The sequence below is a fragment of the Calliphora vicina genome, chromosome 2 (assembly GCF_958450345.1).
Source record: "Calliphora vicina chromosome 2, idCalVici1.1, whole genome shotgun sequence".
Taxonomy (NCBI): Eukaryota; Metazoa; Arthropoda; class Insecta; order Diptera; family Calliphoridae; genus Calliphora; species Calliphora vicina.
The window spans coordinates 20,014,191-20,034,986 of record NC_088781.1 but is presented as its reverse complement, the minus strand read 5'-3'; the positions used below and the strand labels follow the sequence as shown (position 1 = coordinate 20,034,986).

The 20,796-nt window shown below is 34.3% G+C and overlaps 1 protein-coding gene across 1 annotated transcript; it reads left to right on the top strand.

Annotated features, from left to right (window-relative positions):
• Positions 1-7,494: 7,494 nt before the first annotated feature.
• Positions 7,495-19,349, top strand: Col4a1 (Collagen type IV alpha 1). Its single transcript, XM_065500765.1, has 8 exons — positions 7,495-7,599; positions 12,119-12,167; positions 13,103-14,053; positions 14,124-14,620; positions 14,688-16,138; positions 16,235-17,203; positions 17,262-18,406; positions 18,474-19,349. The coding sequence occupies exons 1-8, from the start codon at positions 7,580-7,582 to the stop codon at positions 18,732-18,734; spliced, it is 5,343 nt and encodes a 1,780-aa protein (XP_065356837.1). The 5' UTR covers positions 7,495-7,579; the 3' UTR covers positions 18,735-19,349.
• The last annotated feature ends 1,447 nt before the right edge of the window (positions 19,350-20,796 follow it).

Sequence of the window (20,796 nt, the reverse complement as noted above, 5' to 3'; positions counted from 1 at the left end):
TCATTATTTTTTAAGAAAAAAAAACATCACTCAAATAAAGACTGAGCTTGATAAATACGTTGGGAACTCTGAATCATCAATTTCAATGGTAAAGAATTGGTTTACTGAATTTCGTTGTGGCCGTACAAGCAGGGAAGATACCGAACGTTCTGCACGCCCAGTTGAGATCTCTACACCAGAAACAAATGAAAAAACTACGATATGGTGTTGGCCGATCGGAGATTGAAAGTGCGAGAGATTGTGGAAGCCATATGCATCTCACATGGCTCAGTGTACAAAGTACATAGAGCTCCCAGTAGACTATGTCCAAAAACCCATTGTTTCATTCAAAAAGGCATGGACATTTTGACCCACCCTCGAATTTCAAAATCCATTTTTGGAACAATTCGAATAATCGATCACTCTAAAGGTTGATCGAATTTGAGGTTATGATGTAAATTGATGTGAAACGTTTAAATCTTATATATATATTGACATATGTATATCAGATTTAGATACCCGATATTGTTCAAAACGTTGTGCCTTGAAGTCCAAACCCCCCAAAAAATAAAAAAATTTTCTTCCTTACATTGCCTTGTATTTAGAAAAATATTTTAAATAGCCACATTATTAAAAAAAACTTATTCAAATTTCCTAAATAAATTGTCTGTACTACATAAAATATTCGTAGTTTTATTAACATAATTCCCTGCTTGATTTTGTAGAGCAATTAAAAATAGTGTTTGTTATCTGTTTAGTAAATATTTCAAAAGAACGATGATGATGACATCTATAATTTTAGATGTATTCACTCACTCACTATTTTTCTAAATAATACAATATTTTATTTGTTAAATTGTCTGTAGTATTAGATTTCGCTATAAAAAAATAAATATTTTTATTACGTATACGCCGAGTATGACAAAACAGGTGAAAAAATAGTTAAAAATAATAGTAACTATAGAATTTTATATATTGTTTATTATTATTTTTAATTTATTAATATTAAAAAAAATATGTCACAATTATATGTATATTTTTCTTTCTTGTGTTTTTTAGTTTTTAATTTTAAATTATACATTGTATGTTGTATTGCCTTGACTTATAGCACGTAATACTAGTAAGTATTGGCTAATTGTATTTAGCCAGAGTTGCGGCAACTGGGGCACGTAAAAGATTACAGAACAAATATACAATAATGCCACTAATATTAACAATTTTTATAATATATAAGTAAATAAAAAAAATATTCAATATGTATGTTGAGGTTAGGAAGTTAATTGTTAAATGAAGAAATGTCAAAAATTGAGCTGCCATCCTTTGACATTTATTTAGTACAAACTTGGGAGATTTGAACCATGGAATGTTTGTGAATTGTCTTTTTGAAAAACTAAACGAAATCAATGTATTTTTTTACAATACCCTTCACCTTCGTTTGTAATTTCCACAATATAATTTCCCGACCCTATAAAGTATATAAATTCTGGATCCTTATAGATAGCGGAGTCGATTAAGCCCAGACCCCAGATATCTTCGGGAACCAAATCTTCAATAATTCTGTCAGGCATGCTTTCGAGAAGTTTCCTATTTAAAATCGGTCCACAAATGGCTGAGATATGAGGAAAAAACCAGGACAACCTCGATTTTTTACCTATATCTGGATTACTAAGTCATTAATATAGACAATATGGATATCTAATGATAGATATTTCAAAGGCCTTTGCAACGAAGTAAGTTGGACCTAAAATGGGTCAAAATCGGAAAATATATTTTTTAACACGAATTTTTTTTCACAAAAAAATTTTTTTTTAAATTTAAAATTTAAAATTTAAAAAAAAAGTAAGGAAAATGCCCTAACTAGCCTTTCTATATTAAAGTAACGATATATAATTTTGCCATTCCGTTTGTAATTTCTACATTTTTTATTTGCCGCAAATAAAAAATGTATTCTGGATCTTTATAGATAGCGGAGTCGACATTGCCCCCAAATAACTTACATTCATCATTCATACATCAATATATCCGCTAAAGATAGGAAAGAACCAGGGCAACCTCGATTTTTGACCTATTTTTTTATCTATATCTGTACCGCAATTCTGTAACTTTTTATACTTTCCTACCGATGTCGTTAAGTAACGAAAAATATCGGTTGCTTTAACGAATTTAATATTCACTATTTGAAGTTAACGATATCTCTCGGTAATACGTTTTAACGACGAATATTGTTAAAAATATAAATGTCAATATTTTTAAAATTAAAAAATCATAAAAATATTTACTATTTTTTCGTGTTTGCAGATAAATTCGTAGTCATGTGAATAAATAATCGCATTTATATATAAAAGTCAAGCATCACCTCACCCAAATATGTTCGCGAAACCTACTGAAAACAAAAGAACAAGAGTTTTTTTTCTAAAAATAAAAGTAACCCAGTGTAATACATATGTCTATGCCACCACAAGTGATCATTGATTCAGAATTTAGATATGTGTTGTTATAAGGACAGTCGACAAATTCCAACGAATTTCCTTCTTAGAATACGGTCTTGTATAAGTTTATACTCTTATCACATCGCCAAATATGGTTTAAAATGCTCACTAGAAAATTTTAATATAGGGATAAACAATATACACTCCAGAAATGTATTAATTATGGATATTATGCCCCAAATAAAAGTTGCTCTTAAAATTGGAATACTATTTTTTAAAATTAATATAATTGGTCAATTCACAAGGTCTCTTATTATGTCATATTGTCCTAATATTTCACAGTGGTTTGTATTGTTTTTCAAAATAAATATAATTGGTCATTCACAGTGGTTTTTATTGCTTTTCAAGCTAAAAAAGTATAAATAAATACTACTAAGGAGTGAGATCGAAAAATTCTTAACACACGTTTTTCATTACATTTTTTAACCCAAGTATTATTTGAATTTTTTTTTGATCAAGTTACCTTTGAAAAACATGTCAGTTATTATGTGTAATGTCAATTATATTAATTTTTTTGTTAATCTGATTAAAATGAGTGACCAGAAAAAAGTGCGTACTGAAATTATTAAATATTTTCAACAAAACCCAACTTGGTATTACAAAAAGTTGGCCAAGCATACAAAGGTCTGCCGTCAAACTGTTTCCAATGTTATTAAACAGTACCGGGAGAACTTGTCAGTTGATAGAAAACCTGGTTCAGGTAGAAGGAATGGTCCACATGATGTTTCTAAAGCCAAAAAAATAGAACGCATTTTCAAAAGAGCTCCCAACACATCCGGTAGGAAAGCAGCCCGGTTAGCTCAGTGCTCGGACTATTTGGTACGAAAAGTTAAAGCTAATGCAGGTTTAAAAACATACAAGGCTCAAAAAGTTCCTGACAGGAACGCTACTAAAAATTTAGAGGCCAAAAACAGAGCACGGAAATTGAAGTCAAGTTTTATAAAAAAATATTCTTGCTGCATAATGGATGACGAAACGTATGTTCTGGCAGATTTTTCGCAACTTCCAGGTCAAAAATTTTATGTTGCTGATGCTCGAGGGAATGTTGAAGAAAAGTTTAGGACCCAAAAGCAGACAAAATTTCCCAGAAAGTTCTTGGTATGGCAAGCAATATGCAGTTGCGGCAAAAGAAGCCACTCATTTGTTACAACGGGCTCTATAAATACCGAAATTTACATCAAGGAATGTTTACAAAAAAGGCTGCTTCCACTCATAAGACTTCATAATGTGTCCACTTATTTTTGGCCTGACTTGGCATCCTGTCACTATGGCAAACAAGCCCTTGAGTGGTACAAGAACAATAATGTGGTATTTGTACCAAGAGAGGCAAATCCTCCAAACTGCCCGGAGCAAAGGCCAGTGGAGAGATATTGGGCTCTTGTTAAAAGAGAATTGAAGAGTACAAAAAAGGTGTCCAAAAGTGTGGTAGATTTTAAACGGAGATGGACTACATGTTCGAGCAAAGTGACAGAAAGCACTATAAAAACGTTAATGGAAGGGTTTCCGAATAAGGTTCAAAATTTCATCACTAGTGATTAAAACTATAAAAATAATTTTTTTTGTAAATTGTAATAATAATTTCAATCAAATAAAAAAAAAATTAAAGCTGTAAGTTTAGTGGTTTCTTTTTTATAAACATATATGTATGTTAAGAATTTTTCGATCTCACTCCTTATGTATGCTATGTTTATTATGTTATCGTAACCAGTCAGCAGAGACCTGTGCCGAATGCCTAAGAGTCGGTTAAGCCGAGCCGCCGAGTAGGACATTATGACAATATGACTGATAAGAGACCTTCACCCCTATCGGCAATAACATGTGAAATTTTGTTCCCATGAAATATCCATTTTCCTCACAATAGTTGATTTTGTTCGTAGCAGCTGTTTATTGTTTACAAAATTCCATCTAAAAATTTCACAACAAGGGGAATTTTTTCACGTGAACAAAGTTGATGAACGAAAAAAGGAAAAGGGAAAATATTTCATGTGAAATATTGATTCGCGATGCTTGTGAATTGACCAAATATATGTCCAAATTTATCTTAAAAAGATAATTGAACCATGTTAACACAAAATAGTTGACCAACCATACTTTCAAAAAACAACTTATTTCGAATATTTATGTTACAAAACTAACTCCTACACAATTATCGTTATAGCTTAACTAGAACATTTTATTTGTCGTTAACATTTTATATTTCGTTATCTACCGACTATTTTTAACGAAAATAATCGATAAAATTTAATTCGGAATATCTCTTAACGATACATATTGTTAACTAACGAATTTTGATTACTTAACGACAAAATTTTGTCGTTAAAAAGTTACAGAATTGCGGTACTGGATTACTAACCACAATTTTTTCAAACTCTGGTTATCGTTTTTCGTAACGATATACTTCCAATTAAAATAATTTTTGTATGAGAACTGCCAGTTTATCGTCACGATAAAAAATAACCAGAGATTGAGAAAATGGGGGTAAGTCATTAATATAGACAATATGAATATCTAATGATAGATATTTTAAAGACCTTTGCAAGGCGTATATAAGGCCAATGGCCCTACAATGGGTCAAAATCATGAAAAATATTTTTTAACTTTGTTTTTCACCAAAACAATTTTTTTTCACTAATAAATTAAAAAAAAATTAAAATTTAGAAAAAAAATTCAAAAATAAATTTAAAAAAAATGTTTTCCTGTAAAATTGTTTTCACTCATAAATCGGAAAAAAAAATTAATTTTTAATATTTTTATTTTAAAGTACAACTCTTACCCCCATTAACACGAAGTCTGGTTATGCCTTAACTAATAGTTATATTGTCGGTTAAAATTATTTTTGTATGAAAACTGTCAGTATAACTATTAGTTAAAACATAACCAGACTTCGTGTTACTGGGGGTTACTTGTTTGTAGTCGAAATTTATATTTTATCTTAAGTCTGTTTGTGGTACTAAATTATCTTGTATTCCAAATTTAAGAATCACACAACTTTTTTGGACGGGAGAAAATCCTTGCATATTTGACAACATTAGGACATGTAGGGGCATGTGTCCATTAGTTGCACATCTGTCACAATGTATCTGTATGCTACTTGGGACAGGTCGTAGGAACGATATTTACTGTTATTTCGATAACGGTATTCTAAGGATTACGGTATTTTAGCTGTAACGGCAATTTCAGTTATTTCGATAACTGTAATTTTGGACAGTTGGTAGGATTTTGCTTAGAAAACTTGTCTCTAAAGATCTTTACACGCCGTCAAAGAAAATTATCTTAGTCTTATCATGTTCATGAATCTGTTCAACTGAGAGGACTTCTTGGCGGACCTGTATCCCATATTTATTGACTTGTAATGTTTTTAAATATGAATAAATAATATAATGAATAATTTAAATGAAAAGGTGCAAATTAGTTTTTTTTTTTAATTATAAATTTATAAAAACCTGTTTCAAAAATAAATCTTCGCCAAGTTTGGACATTTGGGAGGAAAATATATTGTACATATACATATATAATATAGATTTGAAATATATACACATTAATTTATTTTTCACATACATTTAAAAATATGAAGTAGTATACATATTAATTCTAATTTTTTTTCATATACATTCACATATATGAATATTATATTCTTTGATAAGAACTCAAAATAATTACGACTGCTTGAGATTTTATGAAATTCACAAGTCCAAATCTACGAAGTATGCACTCAGGCTGTCGGTCCGTCTGTTTGTCAGTCGGTCGGTCTGTCTGAATGTATGTAAGTATGTGCTCAATTTTAAAGCTTATGAAGATAATAAAACAATTACAACAAGAACAATAACAATAACAAATTAAGCATGTAAGAAAAATAAAACTTACCAACACTTTTAAACAACAATAACAACAAGAAGCAAGTGTCAAATATGACCACGAGCAGGAATGATATTTCAAATTCATAAATACATACTGAAATTTAAACATAATCTCAAAAAAAGTCAAAAAAGTTATCATACATTCAAAAAAAAAAAAATAAAGAAAAAAATATTTTAAAAACGATTTCTTTTTTTATTTTTATTTCAATAAAAACACATCTATGTATAATATTTATGAAAAACTATATAATAATCATACAAAAACAATAACAAAAACAGTAAAATACTTATAAGTAGTGTGATGTACATAGGTGTCAGTGTATATGTACACGAGTGTACGTTGACAAGCGATCGTGTAAATGTTTTTCTTCATTCATTCAAACTGGGAGAATTCATATATGTGATCGTTTGCATAAGTGTTAGTTCGTGTTCACATTAGAGTGCATTCGTGTACATATTCGTTTCATGTTTATAAACATGCATAAAGGAGTAGCTGCTAGTGTATGAGTATGAGAGTAAGTACATCGTGTAACATCGTTTATTTAGCTTGTTCTTCATGATCTACACAGTTTTTGAGCGATTCGTACTTTATTAGTCTGAGATGCTTTACTGTTGGCTGGAATTTATACTATAATTAGTCGTATTGTGCCTTCGCAAGTAAGTAGTAGGTTTACTTCTGGTCGTTCAATAAACAAACAAATAAAAATAAAAGAAAAACAGAAAATAAACACTTTTTTTACTTGCTTTATTCGAAAAAATTCTAAGCAAATCAGTACGCTCTAGTCGATTCATAAAGTCAGATCGACACGCTTTATATTAGTTTATAAAACAAAAACCCACAAACAACCAGAAGCCTTCATTCTTCCCTCTTTTGTTCTTGTTGTTTTTTGCAAAAAGTCGGGGTAGATGGGGTTTTCATTGACAAAAATTTTAAATTAATTTTTTTAGTTTTTTTTCTTTTAATTTTAAGTTTGTTTAAAGAAATGGCAATAAAATATTGAAAATAATTTATGAAATAAAAACTATTTTAACTTTAAAGTTAATCAATAAAGAAAAGTAATTATTTAACAGTTTTTAAGTTTGTTTTAAAAGTGTTAAGTTTTGTGTTTTTAATAAATTTATTTTATTAATTCTTTTGTTTTTTATTTTAAATTTTCCCCTTTAACTAGGAGGTTAACCATAAAATATTTTTAATTTAAATCCGTGCGGGATCTGTAAGGAAACGAATACATTAGTATAAAAAGTTGGGGTATCATGGAGCCCCTCTGGAAGCGGTAAGTTTTAAACATTAATCATTTAATTATTTATTTATAATTGTGGCAAAAGAAGTGATTTAGTGCAAAAAATATGTAAATAATAAAAAAAATATTCCTTATAATAAGGAGAGTGAAAAAAAGAGAGTATGAAATTAAACTCAAATCCTCAATTATTGAAAATGGTTACCCGATTTCCAAAGTATTAAAACAATAATTCTGTTAAAAATTTGTTTTTTTTTGAAACGATTTTTAAACGGGAAAATAATTTTAAAATTTGTTTCTTATTTAATTATTTAATTTCTTTTTTTCGTGGCCTAGTTATTTTAATAATGTTTTTATTTATTTTTCCTACAAACATTTAAAAATTTTGAGATTTGTTATAATTTTTCTATTGTAATAAAGTTTACAATACTTGTTTACAATAAATTAGTTTTCATTGAAAATGTTTCCAAATTGTTTTCTAATTTTCTTTTAAATTTAATTCAATATTTAATAATTTTTTAAAATAAATTTAGTTTCTAATTAGTTAAATAAACTTTAACTAAATTATATTAGAAACAATATAAAAAAAATATCTATTTTTCATTAAAATATTTCGTTTCAAACCTTAATAGATTAAAAAAAATGTTGGGATTTTATAAATAGTTAAACTATTGCAAATTTGTTTAAAATTGAACACTTGAACTCGCCTTGAATATATTTCCATAAACATTTTAGAAAACCAAACACAATTTATGAAAGTGAGGTGAAGTGATTTTTACATTGAACAAGTTTTAAGTTTTTTTTTATACATTTTAAAAATGTTGTAGGTCTTTCAGGTTCATGATCTGTTTAAAATGATCGTTAATTAAAGTTACTTCAAAAAAACTCCTTTTAAAAGAAATAAAAAAATATTTTAAAGTTTATCTCAGATTTAATAAAATATATAATTTTATATAAATCTTATTCCGATCTTTAATGTTTGTAAATATAACGATCCACTAATATATTCCAATTGCTAAAACCTATCAATTAATAGTACTAACTTTGTGGTACCAAAAACTAATAATTTCAATTAAAATAAATTATTGTTGTCTTTTTCTTAAAATTGCCAACAAAAAAATAGCCACCTTTGAACCAGTTTCCTTTAAGTTTTTTTTTAAAATCAAATAAATGTTTAGACAAATACAATTGAAATGTGTTTTGTTGCAATTTTCTCTGTTCCACACAGTTTCTCTTAATAATACACTCTTAAAAAAGTTTGACTCTCATAAATTTAGAATAAAAACTCTTTAGTTTGACTAAGATTTAAAAGAGATACTAACAATTTCTCTTAAATTTAAGAGCGAAACAAAACTCTTAAACAATTTTGCAATTAAATCAATTAGACAAATTTATATTTCTTTTGTTTTCACACTACAATTTCATTACAATCGAAATTCATCACACTTTTTCAAATTGATCGGTTTACCTGATTAAAAGCTATAAATGCTTTAGCTTTACTAAATGAAAATTCTTTAAGATTTTTATATTTATATTAAAAAAAAGTAATAATTTCTTGTTATTATACCCTTCAACATGAGTGGCAACGGTATATATATGTTAGTTTGTCATTCCGTTTGTAATTTCTACATGTTTCATTTGCGACCCCACAAAGTATATACATATATTCTGGATCGTTATAAATAGCGAAGTCGATATACACATGTCCGTCTGTATGTTGGAATCAACTTTCCGTAGCCCCCAAATAAATTACATACATGATTCATATATCAATATATCGGGAATTCTTCCGGCTCGGATCTACAAAATCGTCCCATAAATGGCTGAGATATAAGGAAAAAACCGGGACAACCTCGATTTTTGCCCTATTTTTTATCTATATCTGGATTACTAAGTCATTAATATAGACAATATGGATATCTAATGATAGATATTTCAAAGTCCATTGCAACGACGTATATAAGGCTATAGTAAGTTCGACCTACAATGGGTCAAAATCGGGAAAAATATTTTTTAACCCCGATTTTTTTTTGTCATAAATTAATTTTCCAAAAAAATTTTTTTTATAAAACTAAAAAAAATTTAAAACTTTTTAAAAAATTTCGAAAAAACTTTTTTAAAAAAAAGTAAAAAATAATTAGGAAAAAAATTTTTAAAACAATTTAAAAAAAAAAATTAATTTTGTTTAAATAATATTTAAAAAAAAAAATATTTTTAAGTATAATTTGATGAAGGGTATATAAGATTCGGCACAGCAGAATATAGTTCTCTTACTTGTTTTTTAGAAATGTTCAAAAATAAACAAGTTCTAATTTAATTGTTTATTTCAAAAATTATTGATTTTGTGTAAATTAAAGAAAATTTCCTAGCAACCGAACAATTACTTTAACAAAATTGATATTTTCACGTTTATTGAGACCACAACATTTATAAAAAAAAATAGTATAGGGCCTAGTATTACATAGTATAAAACCAGTCAAGCGCTGTGACTTGACTTCTTTCTGCACTAAAAATGGATTTATCTTTTTTATTTTTTTATTTTTGGCATTTACCAAACAGTAATTGCCCAATAACAATTCTGGATTTTTTGTGGCTTGACTGGTTTTTGAAATAAACGATTCAATAAAGCATAGTTAATTAAACAAAAATAATTAAGTGACTTGTTTGTCTATTTGAAACAAAACTTTTGTTAAAACTGTTAAAACATTTACGCGCACATTTCGAAAATGCATATTTGGCATCACTGGTTTATGTCAACATTTTTTTTTTTGGCAAATGTGTGGTAGTGTTGTCACCATCATTTATTTTTAAAATTATAATCCCGGTATTTCCCTGGATTTGGATTACACGAATTTCATTATTTTATATATGTATTCTGTTTTAAAATTATCTTAAATAATCTCTCAACATATTTTTGAAGAAAAATATTTAAACATAAATATGTATATAAATAAAAAACGTAGTTATGACTTGTATATTAGAAATCGAGTTAGACTTTTATTAATATTGATAAAAATCAATTTAAACAAATGTTATATTTTTGCACTTACAGAGTTGTAGTTTTTGCTTGAACCTTGTTAGAGGAGTATGAGCAATTTTGATCAATCATAATAAGTATACAACCACGTACTTTTATACTCTCTCTTAATAATACAAATTTATATGTATTTTTAAAATGTTTGTGTTACCGGACTAGAGTATACAAAACCGAAAACCGGTCCACCGGTTTTTTCATCTTTGTGAAGTCCACCGGTTTCGGTTTTTTGACAAACCGGTTTTTGTAAGACGGTTAACCGGTTTTAATGAAATATATTTAAAGTGCAAAAATTTTCGAAGATTTAGTACACAATTCTTAACACATTTCCTATTAGCGTTCACAAATAAAAATAAATTTATGGAGACCTTTTTCATATTAAATAAAAATTATATATAAACCGGTTAACCGGTTTTTTTTTAAGGCAAAAACCGAAACCGTTGAACCGGTTTTTTTAAAAGACAATAATCAAAATTGGTTTTTTCAAAAACACACTTTTTCGGTTAAACTGGAAACCGGTTTTTTTAAATTTTCCGGTTTTTTGGACACTCTATACCGGACTAAATGTAAAAAAAACAAAATTGTTTTTTGAAAAAAAAATTCGTATAAAAAAACTTTTCAGCCACATTATAAATAGTTTTTAACAGTCATAATGGAATATTACGGTTTCAAGTCTGGTTGCATATTCTGGGCGTTTTTCGGCAAATGTTCGCTTCAAACGAATCAGTTGCTTTCGGTATAGGTTCCATGTTCAGCAGCTCTCACAAAATAAATAACATTAGCTTAGGCTTTGATGTCGATATCTTACGCTTCGTGTTATCGTAATAGATCCATTTTTCATCGCAAGTAATGATTCGATGGAAAAACTGATTTTCTTTTATAACATTCAAACATTATTTCGGACAAGCAAAATCGTCTTTCAAGGTCTCTCAGCTGCAATCATACTGCTCGCAAAAATTTTGAAACATCTTGAGTAGCTCCCAATGATCTTGAGTTTTACAACAATCTTCATGGAGTAATGCCTCTAATTCTTCCGTGTCAAAATCATAACTTCTGAACCTCACAAACCATCTCTCGCACATTGAAACCGCTGAATCACATTCACCATAAGCTTCGGTGTGCTTCAGCGGCTAAAGTAAAGCTAAACTTCCCGCATACGACGCTTTGTTAGTACGAAATTCGACATTTTCGAAATGCAATTCATTTCATTCAAGTGTTCGTTCTCATAGAATTGGAGTTAATTCTACTCAAATAAGATTTCTTTCGCTTACAATCTGAACGAAAGTTTTTGTTCGATATCGCTCGACCATAAGTGTCAGTCAAGACTACAGGTTGTAATGAAACCAAATTGTATTTTTATATTTGCCATGTGTAACCCCACCTTTATTATTCAAAATATAACCAAAAATATTTTCTATTTGTATCCAATATTTTTGAATAGTAGATTTTTTTTTTAAATTTTATATTATTTTTTCCTTCAAGGTGAAATCTAAATATATTTATTTTTCTTTTGTATTTCAGGCTACTTTTTGCCGCTGTATTAGCTGGAGCGTTAGTGGGAATTAATGCTGTAAGTACACGCAAATTATTTTTATTATTCAGAATTTTAAATTTTATTTGGAAGATAGTTATATTGATTGCAATATAATGCTATAATTAAGAATAGGCGAATAGGATTGTTAATAATCCAATGCATTATTATGGGTAAATTCCTAAACGTCTGTATGTAGAGCAACAGATGCATTTCTAAACGTAACAGTGAAATCTTTGACAATGTTCCATGGAAATAATTATGTACTCAACTGTCAAAATTTATTGTCAACACCATATGTTCTCGTGTGGACCGAGAAACATTTTTCTGCACATATTTTGCGAAATAATTGTTCAAACTATTTTTGAAGATATAATGTTCAATAAAAACTTTCAAATGTGATTTTTTTTCCTTTAAACTAGTGTTTTTAATTTGCAAAACCAAAACAGAACAAAAGTAATAATGTTAAAAAAGAGAGATTAAGCAGAAAAAACAAGAAATAAAGAAAAATTGTCATAAAAATAAGAACTAAAAAAAAACAGATTTAATGAAATAAAGCTCCGTTATTCTGTCGACATTATTTATGATGTTAAGAAATCAAAATTACGCGTGGAGATGGAGGATTACATCTTGTAAAATGTTTGAAAAATTAAAAAAGGAACCTATGATGCTAACGTGTTTTTACAATTTTAATATTTGCTTGCGTTTACTTGCTGTATCTTTATAAATATAGCACTGCAATGTTTTTTGATTAATTAAGTGTTCAGGAATAAATCTTAAATATGTCTACCTTTTTCATCTATAAATAATGTTGTGCTACATGAAACAGCGATATTTTTACTTCTCATTTCTAAATTTCTGAAATCTTCAAAATTTCTATGTAAAATCGACTTTATACGATATATGTATATGAAATCATTATTCCAAACATACAAACTAAGTAGTAAAAACGAACACTTGTTTAATTTTTAAAGCAATTTTGGAAAACTGCCGATACTGGAGCTATTTATAACTCCGCCAAACATTATAGACCTGAAGTCGAAGCTCCCAGAAATCCCATTGATGATAGTTATGCTGTAATTGATAGTGCCACAACCACACGTACTGGTCAAGTGCCCTCGAATTGTACTGGCAGTACACCTGGTTGCATACCGAAATGTTTTGCTGAAAAAGGTAATCGTGGTCTTCAAGGTGCCATTGGTGCCCCCGGTCCCAAGGGTATGCCCGGTTATGCCGGTCCTGAAGGTCCACCTGGCGACAAAGGTCAGAAGGGTGATCCCGGTCCAGAAGGTCCTCGTGGTCTGAAAGGTGAACGTGGTACAGCTGGTATTCCCGGTATGGCTGGTGTTCCTGGTATTCAGGGTATTGCTGGTAATCCCGGCGCCCCTGGTATTCCCGGTAAAGATGGTTGTGATGGTGAAAAAGGTTTACCTGGTGTAACTGGTCTCAGCGGTATGACCGGTCCTCGCGGTTATCCTGGTCAGCCCGGTACTAAGGGTGAGAAAGGTGAGCCGGCTAAAGAAAATGGTGATTATGCCAAGGGTGAAAAAGGTGAACCTGGTTTTGCTGGTCGTTCTGGAAATCCTGGTCCTGAGGGCCCTAGTGGTTCTAAGGGTGATCGTGGTGATACTGGTCCATATGGTCCTCCTGGTCAACGTGGTGACCGTGGTCAAAAGGGTGACAAGGGTGCCCCATGTTTTGCTCGTCCTCAACCCGGCAAGAAAGGTGAAAAGGGTACAAAGGGTGAACCTGCTGGCAAGCATAAATTAACTGGAAAGGAAACGTTTAGCGGTGAACGTGGTGACAAGGGTGACAAAGGTGATACTGGTCCTGCTGGCGTAAAAGGTGAAATTGGTTTCCCTGGTGAGCCTGGTCGTGATGGTATGAAAGGTGAAAAGGGTCTTCCTGGTGGTTCCGGTGATAGAGTAAGCAATACATAAAATTTTTCTATCACATGCATACTGATGTAGTGTCTGTCGTGTTAATTAAATTTAGGGTCGTCAAGGTAGTTATGGTCCTCCTGGTCCTGCCGGCCAAAAGGGTGATCGTGGTGATACTGGTTTGAATGGTTTGGCTGGTAAACCTGGTCAAAAAGGTGAACCTGGCCGTCCCGGTCAGCCTGGTGAACGTGGTCTTGTTGGTCCTCCTGGTCCCCCTGGTGGTGGTCGTGGTTCCCCTGGTGCTCCTGGTCCAAAAGGTCCTCGCGGTTATACTGGTCCTCCTGGTCCCAAAGGTTTGGATGGTTTTGATGGTCCTCCCGGTCCCCAAGGTTTGCCTGGTGCTAAAGGCGGTCCCGGTGTTCCTGGTCACAATGGTGTTGAAGGTCCTCCTGGTGAAAAGGGTGACAAAGGTAATCCAGGTCGTGAAGGTTCGATGGGTCCACATGGTCCTACTGGCCATACTGGTCCCCCAGGCCCCGAAGGTCAAAAGGGTGAGCCCGGTCTTGATGGATATGGCGAAAGAGGCATTAAGGGTGATGATGGTATTCCTGGGTAAATGTTAAACTTTATTATTCAGTATTTTGAAATATGTGATTGTAATATTGTTCAACTTGTTTAGAACGCCTGGCTCAAAGGGCCAAAAAGGTGAACGCGGTTTCCCTGGTAATGTCGGTGCTCCTGGTGACTCCAAATTGGGTCGTCCTGGTACCCCTGGTCGCATTGGTGCTCCTGGACAAAAAGGTGATTCCGGTCGTCCTGGTACTCCCGGTCAAAAGGGTGATATGGGTCCTAAAGGTGATGCTGGTGGTAAATGTTCAAGCTGTCCTTATGGACAAAAGGGTGACAAAGGTGGTCGTGGTGCTGATGGCTCTCCTGGTCAACCTGGTCTTCGTGGTCCTCCTGGTGAACGTGGATATCCTGGTGAACGTGGTGCAGATGGTATTGCTGGTCCTCCCGGTGCTCCCGGTGATAAGGGTAAAGACGGTCTCCCCGGTGCCCCTGGTCCATATGGTGCCCCTGGCAAAGACGCTCTTATTGATTTGAACCAAATAGAAGCTGAGAAAGGTGACAAAGGCGAGCGTGGTTATCCCGGACCTGCAGGTCTTAAGGGTGAACGTGGCGAAAGAGGTGAAGCTGGCAGAAACGGCGAAAAAGGTGAAATGGGCAACAAGGGCGACAAAGGTTTTATGGGTCCTCCCGGCTCTGACGGTACTCCTGGAACTCCCGGTAGAGATGGTCTTGATGGCATTCCCGGTCAAAGCATTAAGGGTGACACTGGTCGTGCTGGTTTCGATGGTGCTAAGGGTGACAAAGGTTTCTCCGGACCCCAAGGTGGCAAGGGTGAACCTGGCTCCTGTGATGTTGATATGCTCCAAGTACCCGCTAAAGGCAACAAGGGTGATCGCGGTCTTCAAGGCAATCCTGGACCACAAGGTGTTCAGGGAATAAAGGGTGATGCTGGCAGAAATGGCGAGAAAGGTGAACGCGGTCCTCAAGGTCCCATAGGTCCAACGGGAGCTCGTGGTTTGACTGGTCCTCGTGGTGAAAAGGGTAACCAAGGTCCAATTGGCGCCCCTGGTAATCCCGGCAAGGATGGTTTGAATGGTCTTCCAGGTAGAACTGGTGCTCCTGGTCTTAAGGGTGAAATGGGTATTGCTGGTATTGGTCCTCGTGGTCCTCAAGGTCGTCCCGGTGTGCCTGGTGAGAAAGGTGAACGTGGTCCCACTGGTAATTATGGTCCTCCCGGTAAAGATGGTCCTCCTGGTTATCCTGGCGACAAAGGTGATTCTGGTTACCCAGGTGCTCCTGGTATGCCTGGTCTTGATGGAGCCAAGGGTGATATGGGACCTCTCGGTCCCTCAGGTCCTCAAGGTCCTCCCGGTATACCTGGTGTTGACGGTGTCCAAGGTCGCGATGGTGCTAAGGGTGAACCTGGTAATCCTGGTTTGGTTGGTATGCCTGGTTTGAAGGGTGAACGCGGTGCTGCTGGTAATGATGGTCCCAAGGGTTTCCCTGGTGTTACTGGTCAACCTGGTAAACGTGGTCCTCCTGGACCAGCTGGTATTCCCGGTAAGTTGAAATAAACTTTAAGGATTAGTTCAATTATGCAAATATGGAATATTAATTTTTGTAATCCATTTTCATTTTGTAAATGTCGTATAATAGGTGGAAAGGGTGACAGAGGTGAACGTGGTTTAACTGGCAGGGATGGTTTGGCTGGTCCTAGAGGTCCTCCCGGCCCTCCTGGTTTGATGGGCGTTAAAGGTGATTTGGGTCCAGTTGGTCCTCCCGGTGCTGATGGCATTCCCGGTATTGATGGTGAAAAGGGTGATCGTGGTTTCACTGGTGAAACGGGTCCCCGTGGTGAAGCTGGTGATGCTTCTGAGAAGGGTCAAAAGGGTGAACCTGGTGCACCTGGTTTACGTGGTGAAGATGGTATGCCCGGAGCTCCTGGTCTTCAAGGTGAAAAGGGTGTTGCTGGTATTGCTATGCATGGACGTCCCGGTATTTCCGGCGAGAAAGGTGATCGCGGTCGTGATGGTGTTAATGGACGTGATGGTGCCACCGGTCTTAAGGGTGATCAAGGCATGCCTGGTCTTTTGGGAGCTAAGGGTTCTAAAGGTGAAATGGGTCTTCCTGGTGTACCCGGAGCTCCTGGTATGGATGGCAAACCCGGTGAAGTTGGCGCTCCTGGTCCAGTTGGTTACATGGGTGTTAAGGGTGATAAGGGCGAACGTGGTTATCCTGGCAGCAACGGCGCAAAGGGCGAAAGAGGAGAGCAAGGTTTAACTGGTTTTGTTGGCGCTCCAGGTGCTAAGGGTGAACGTGGTTTGACCGGTCCCGCTGGTTTAGACGCTAAACCATTTACTATCAAGGGTGACAAGGGTGAAATGGGTGAAGCTGGCTTAATTGGTTTGCCTGGTCCTATGGGTCTAAAGGGTAACCAAGGTGTACAAGGTTTCACTGGTTCTAAAGGTGATCGCGGTATGACTGGTCCTCCTGGCGCTCCTGGTTTGAATGGTCTTCCTGGCTTGAAGGGTGATATGGGTGCTAGAGGTGATGTTGGCGCTCCTGGTTTGACAATTAAGGGTGAAAAGGGTTTGCCTGGACGCACTGGTAAAAACGGACGTGAAGGTAAGTTCTGTCAAAAACTCGCTCAAAATGTCATACTCATAGTTTACATATTTCTCAGGTGCTCCCGGTCCTGCTGGTCTTAAGGGTGACAAAGGCTTGCCTGGTCTTTCGGGTACTCCTGGTGCCATGGGACCTCCCGGTATACCTGGTCCTCAGGGTCCTAAAGGTGATCGCGGTCAGATGGGTCAACCTGGTAGAGATGGTCATGACGGTATGCCTGGCGTACAAGGTATTAAGGGTGATATGGGTTATCCTGGTCCTAAGGGTGAAATGGGTCCTCCTGGCTTCCAAGGTCAAAAGGGTGATAAGGGTGAATTAGGTTTTACTGGTGCTCCTGGTCTACCTGGCCGTGCTGGTCTTAAGGGTGATATGGGTATGAGTGGTCTCGATGGCTTGCCTGGTCCAATTGGTGCTCCTGGTGAGAAGGGTTACCCCGGTCCCGCTGGTATTAACGGTCGCGATGGAAAATCTGGCACTAAGGGTGACAAGGGTGAACCTGGTATGGTACCTCCACCTGGTCCTAAGGGTGAACCTGGTTATCCTGGTAGAGACGGTCTTAAGGGTGAACGTGGACTTCCGGGTCCTCGTGGCTTAATTGGCTTGCAAGGTGAACGCGGTGAAAAGGGTGAACAAGGTTTGATTGGTTTAACTGGTCCAACTGGCCGTCCCGGTCCGAAGGGTGATCAAGGTGTTCCCGGTCCCATTGGTCGTGAAGGTGCTCCCGGTATTCTCGGTCCCAAAGGTGAACCTGGTGTGGCTTGTTCTGCTGCCCAAGACTATCTCACCGGTATTTTATTGGTCAAACACAGTCAATCTGAAGAAATTCCACGCTGCGAACCTGGTCACATTGAATTGTGGAGTGGTTACTCCCTCATGTACATCGATGGTAACGATTATGCACACAACCAAGATTTAGGTTCTCCTGGCTCTTGCGTACGTCGCTTCTCCACACTGCCCGTACTATCATGCGGTGCCAACAACATTTGCAACTATGCCTCCAGAAACGACAAATCATTCTGGTTGACCACATCTGCAGCATTGCCAATGATGCCCGTTCCAGCTCATGATGTCAGCAATTACATTTCACGTTGTACCGTGTGTGAGGCTCCCTCAAATGTCATTTCCATTCACAGTCAATCTTTAGACATTCCAAGCTGTCCCAATGGTTGGGAAGGTCTCTGGATCGGTTACAGTTTCATGATGGTAGGTTTTACACCTGAGATAATTTGTTTATTTCTATTTAAAATTTATTTTATTATTTACTTTTCAGCACACTGCCGCGGGTAACGGAGGTGGTGGTCAAGATATGTCCTCACCCGGTTCCTGCTTACAAGATTTCCGCACCACTCCCTTCATTGAGTGTAACGGCGGCAAAGGTCATTGCCACTTCTACGAGACAATGTCCAGTTTCTGGATGGTCACTATGGAAGAATATCAACAATTCCAAAGACCCGCAATGGAGACCCTTAAGGCTGGCAATCTGCTACAAAAGGTCTCAAGATGTCAAGTCTGTATTAAGAACTCATCGTAGAGATTCAAAAACAGACACAATAAACACATCTAACATCTGTAGTTTTTTTTTCCCCCACCCCCCACATTTCTCTCTTCCTACTTATTACACTTTGTCCTCTTCTCTCGCGCTATCTTTTTACTCACCAGTGTTTTAAGCCCCAGTTGATGTTATAAAATCCTACTCGTCTATACACCAGTTGAAAGTTCATTATTTTTTTTAAACCTTTTCCTTAAATATACATAAATGTAAAAGTAAATAAATAAACAAACAAACGATGAAGAGATAATTAATTAAATGCAAACAAAAGAAGAAATAATTAATGTTTTATAATAATAATATTACGTATACAATAATAATAATTAATATTCATATAAATATTAAGTAAACGAATACCAAAAATAATTAAAAATTGCTTATTTCCAAGCATTTTTCTAATGAAACCAAAATATGTGAAATAAAATTTTAAATCAAAACAACAAACAACATTCATTCTCTTATCTGCCATTTAAACGAATTTATGAAATTCTTTTTTTAATACGTTTTTTTTAATAAATCTAATGTTTAGTGTTTAAACTTAAGTAACAAATGAAAAATATACAATAAATAAAAATAATAAAAAAAAAATATAAAAAATGTATTTAAAATTGTATGTAATTAGATTCGAAAATTATGTATATTCTAATATAAACCGATCCCCACAGAATTTTGTAGTATAGTTACTTTTCTGCTACTGCTTGTAAGTTGATCTCATCTTATCTTTCAAATCGACTTAAATTTGTTGATGTTAATGGCAACTATTCCAATATGCTTCCCTCAAGGATCATTAATGGTAGTACAACAAATTTAAAGATACTTTCTTTCTGACATCAGTTCTACTCTTGATCACAATATTGTTAATTTAAAACCCTTCCTTGAAACCAAATTGGGATTCTCCCATAGCAAATTCACATTTGTATTATCCTATGAAATATTTTTAGAACATGACACATAAGGCTTATCAACCTTTATTCATTACACTTTCTAGCATTGTTCTTCTTCAGTATCGAAATAAATGTTCATTTAAGCCATTCAGACGGGATTTTAACTGGACCTGATGCCTTCTTGGCCTTTAACGATGTGATTGCACACTCAACTTCCAATATCCCTTCCACTCATAGGGATATCTGTGCTACATTCATAAGTCGACCTTTCTTCATCGGTAAATAATTTCGACCTCACTATTATCGTCATATAAAATTGATGCAGATGATATTTTGTATACTTCCTTTACAGCCCAATTGTGAAAAAAAATCCCCGGGAGTTTTTTCCCTTTTCGTTTTTTTAACATAGAATTTGAATAGGAAAAATGAGAAAAGGGAAAAAAACTGCCAGGGAATTTTTTTTCATAATTGGGCGGTTAGTTTTTTGTAGAGATTGAAACCGTCGAGTAGGTTTTGCAGTATCTCGATTTTCTGACATTGACGATTCAGTAGTGCATTCTTTGCAGATCGAGTTGCAGTTCGGATCTCCTTGTTTAATTCTCAGTAGATTTCATAGTTTAAATTTGTATGCTTACTTCGTTCTATTCGAAGTTCTCGAATCTCATCTGTCATCCATTGTTCTTGTCTTTATGCAGTTTCCTAGTGTGTCCTTGGTAGTCGTGCTTACGTAAACCCACAAATTTTCAACATCTTCTCCATTGATTGCTCCTAGTTCATTATTAAAACGTAGCTTAATTTCGTTCCTAATTAGTGGATCGTTAAGTTTCCTAATGTTAATTTTATGTTGTCGTTTTTGTTTTTGAGATTCTAAAACTAAAATTTGTATTAAAATTTGAATAGGATTGCAAATATTAGGAACAATTTGATCCACATTTATTCCGAGTTATATTTTTTTGTTTAGATAAGTTAATTTTTGGTCTTATAAACAAAATTTCAAGTCAATAACTCAATTAGATTCAAAAATATGCCACTTTAAAACTCCGTCCATTTTTAAACAAAAAAATATAACTTGGAATAAATGTAAATCAAATTGTTCCCAAATATTTACAATACTATTCAAATTTTGATACAAATTTTAGTTTTAGAATCTCAATAAATAT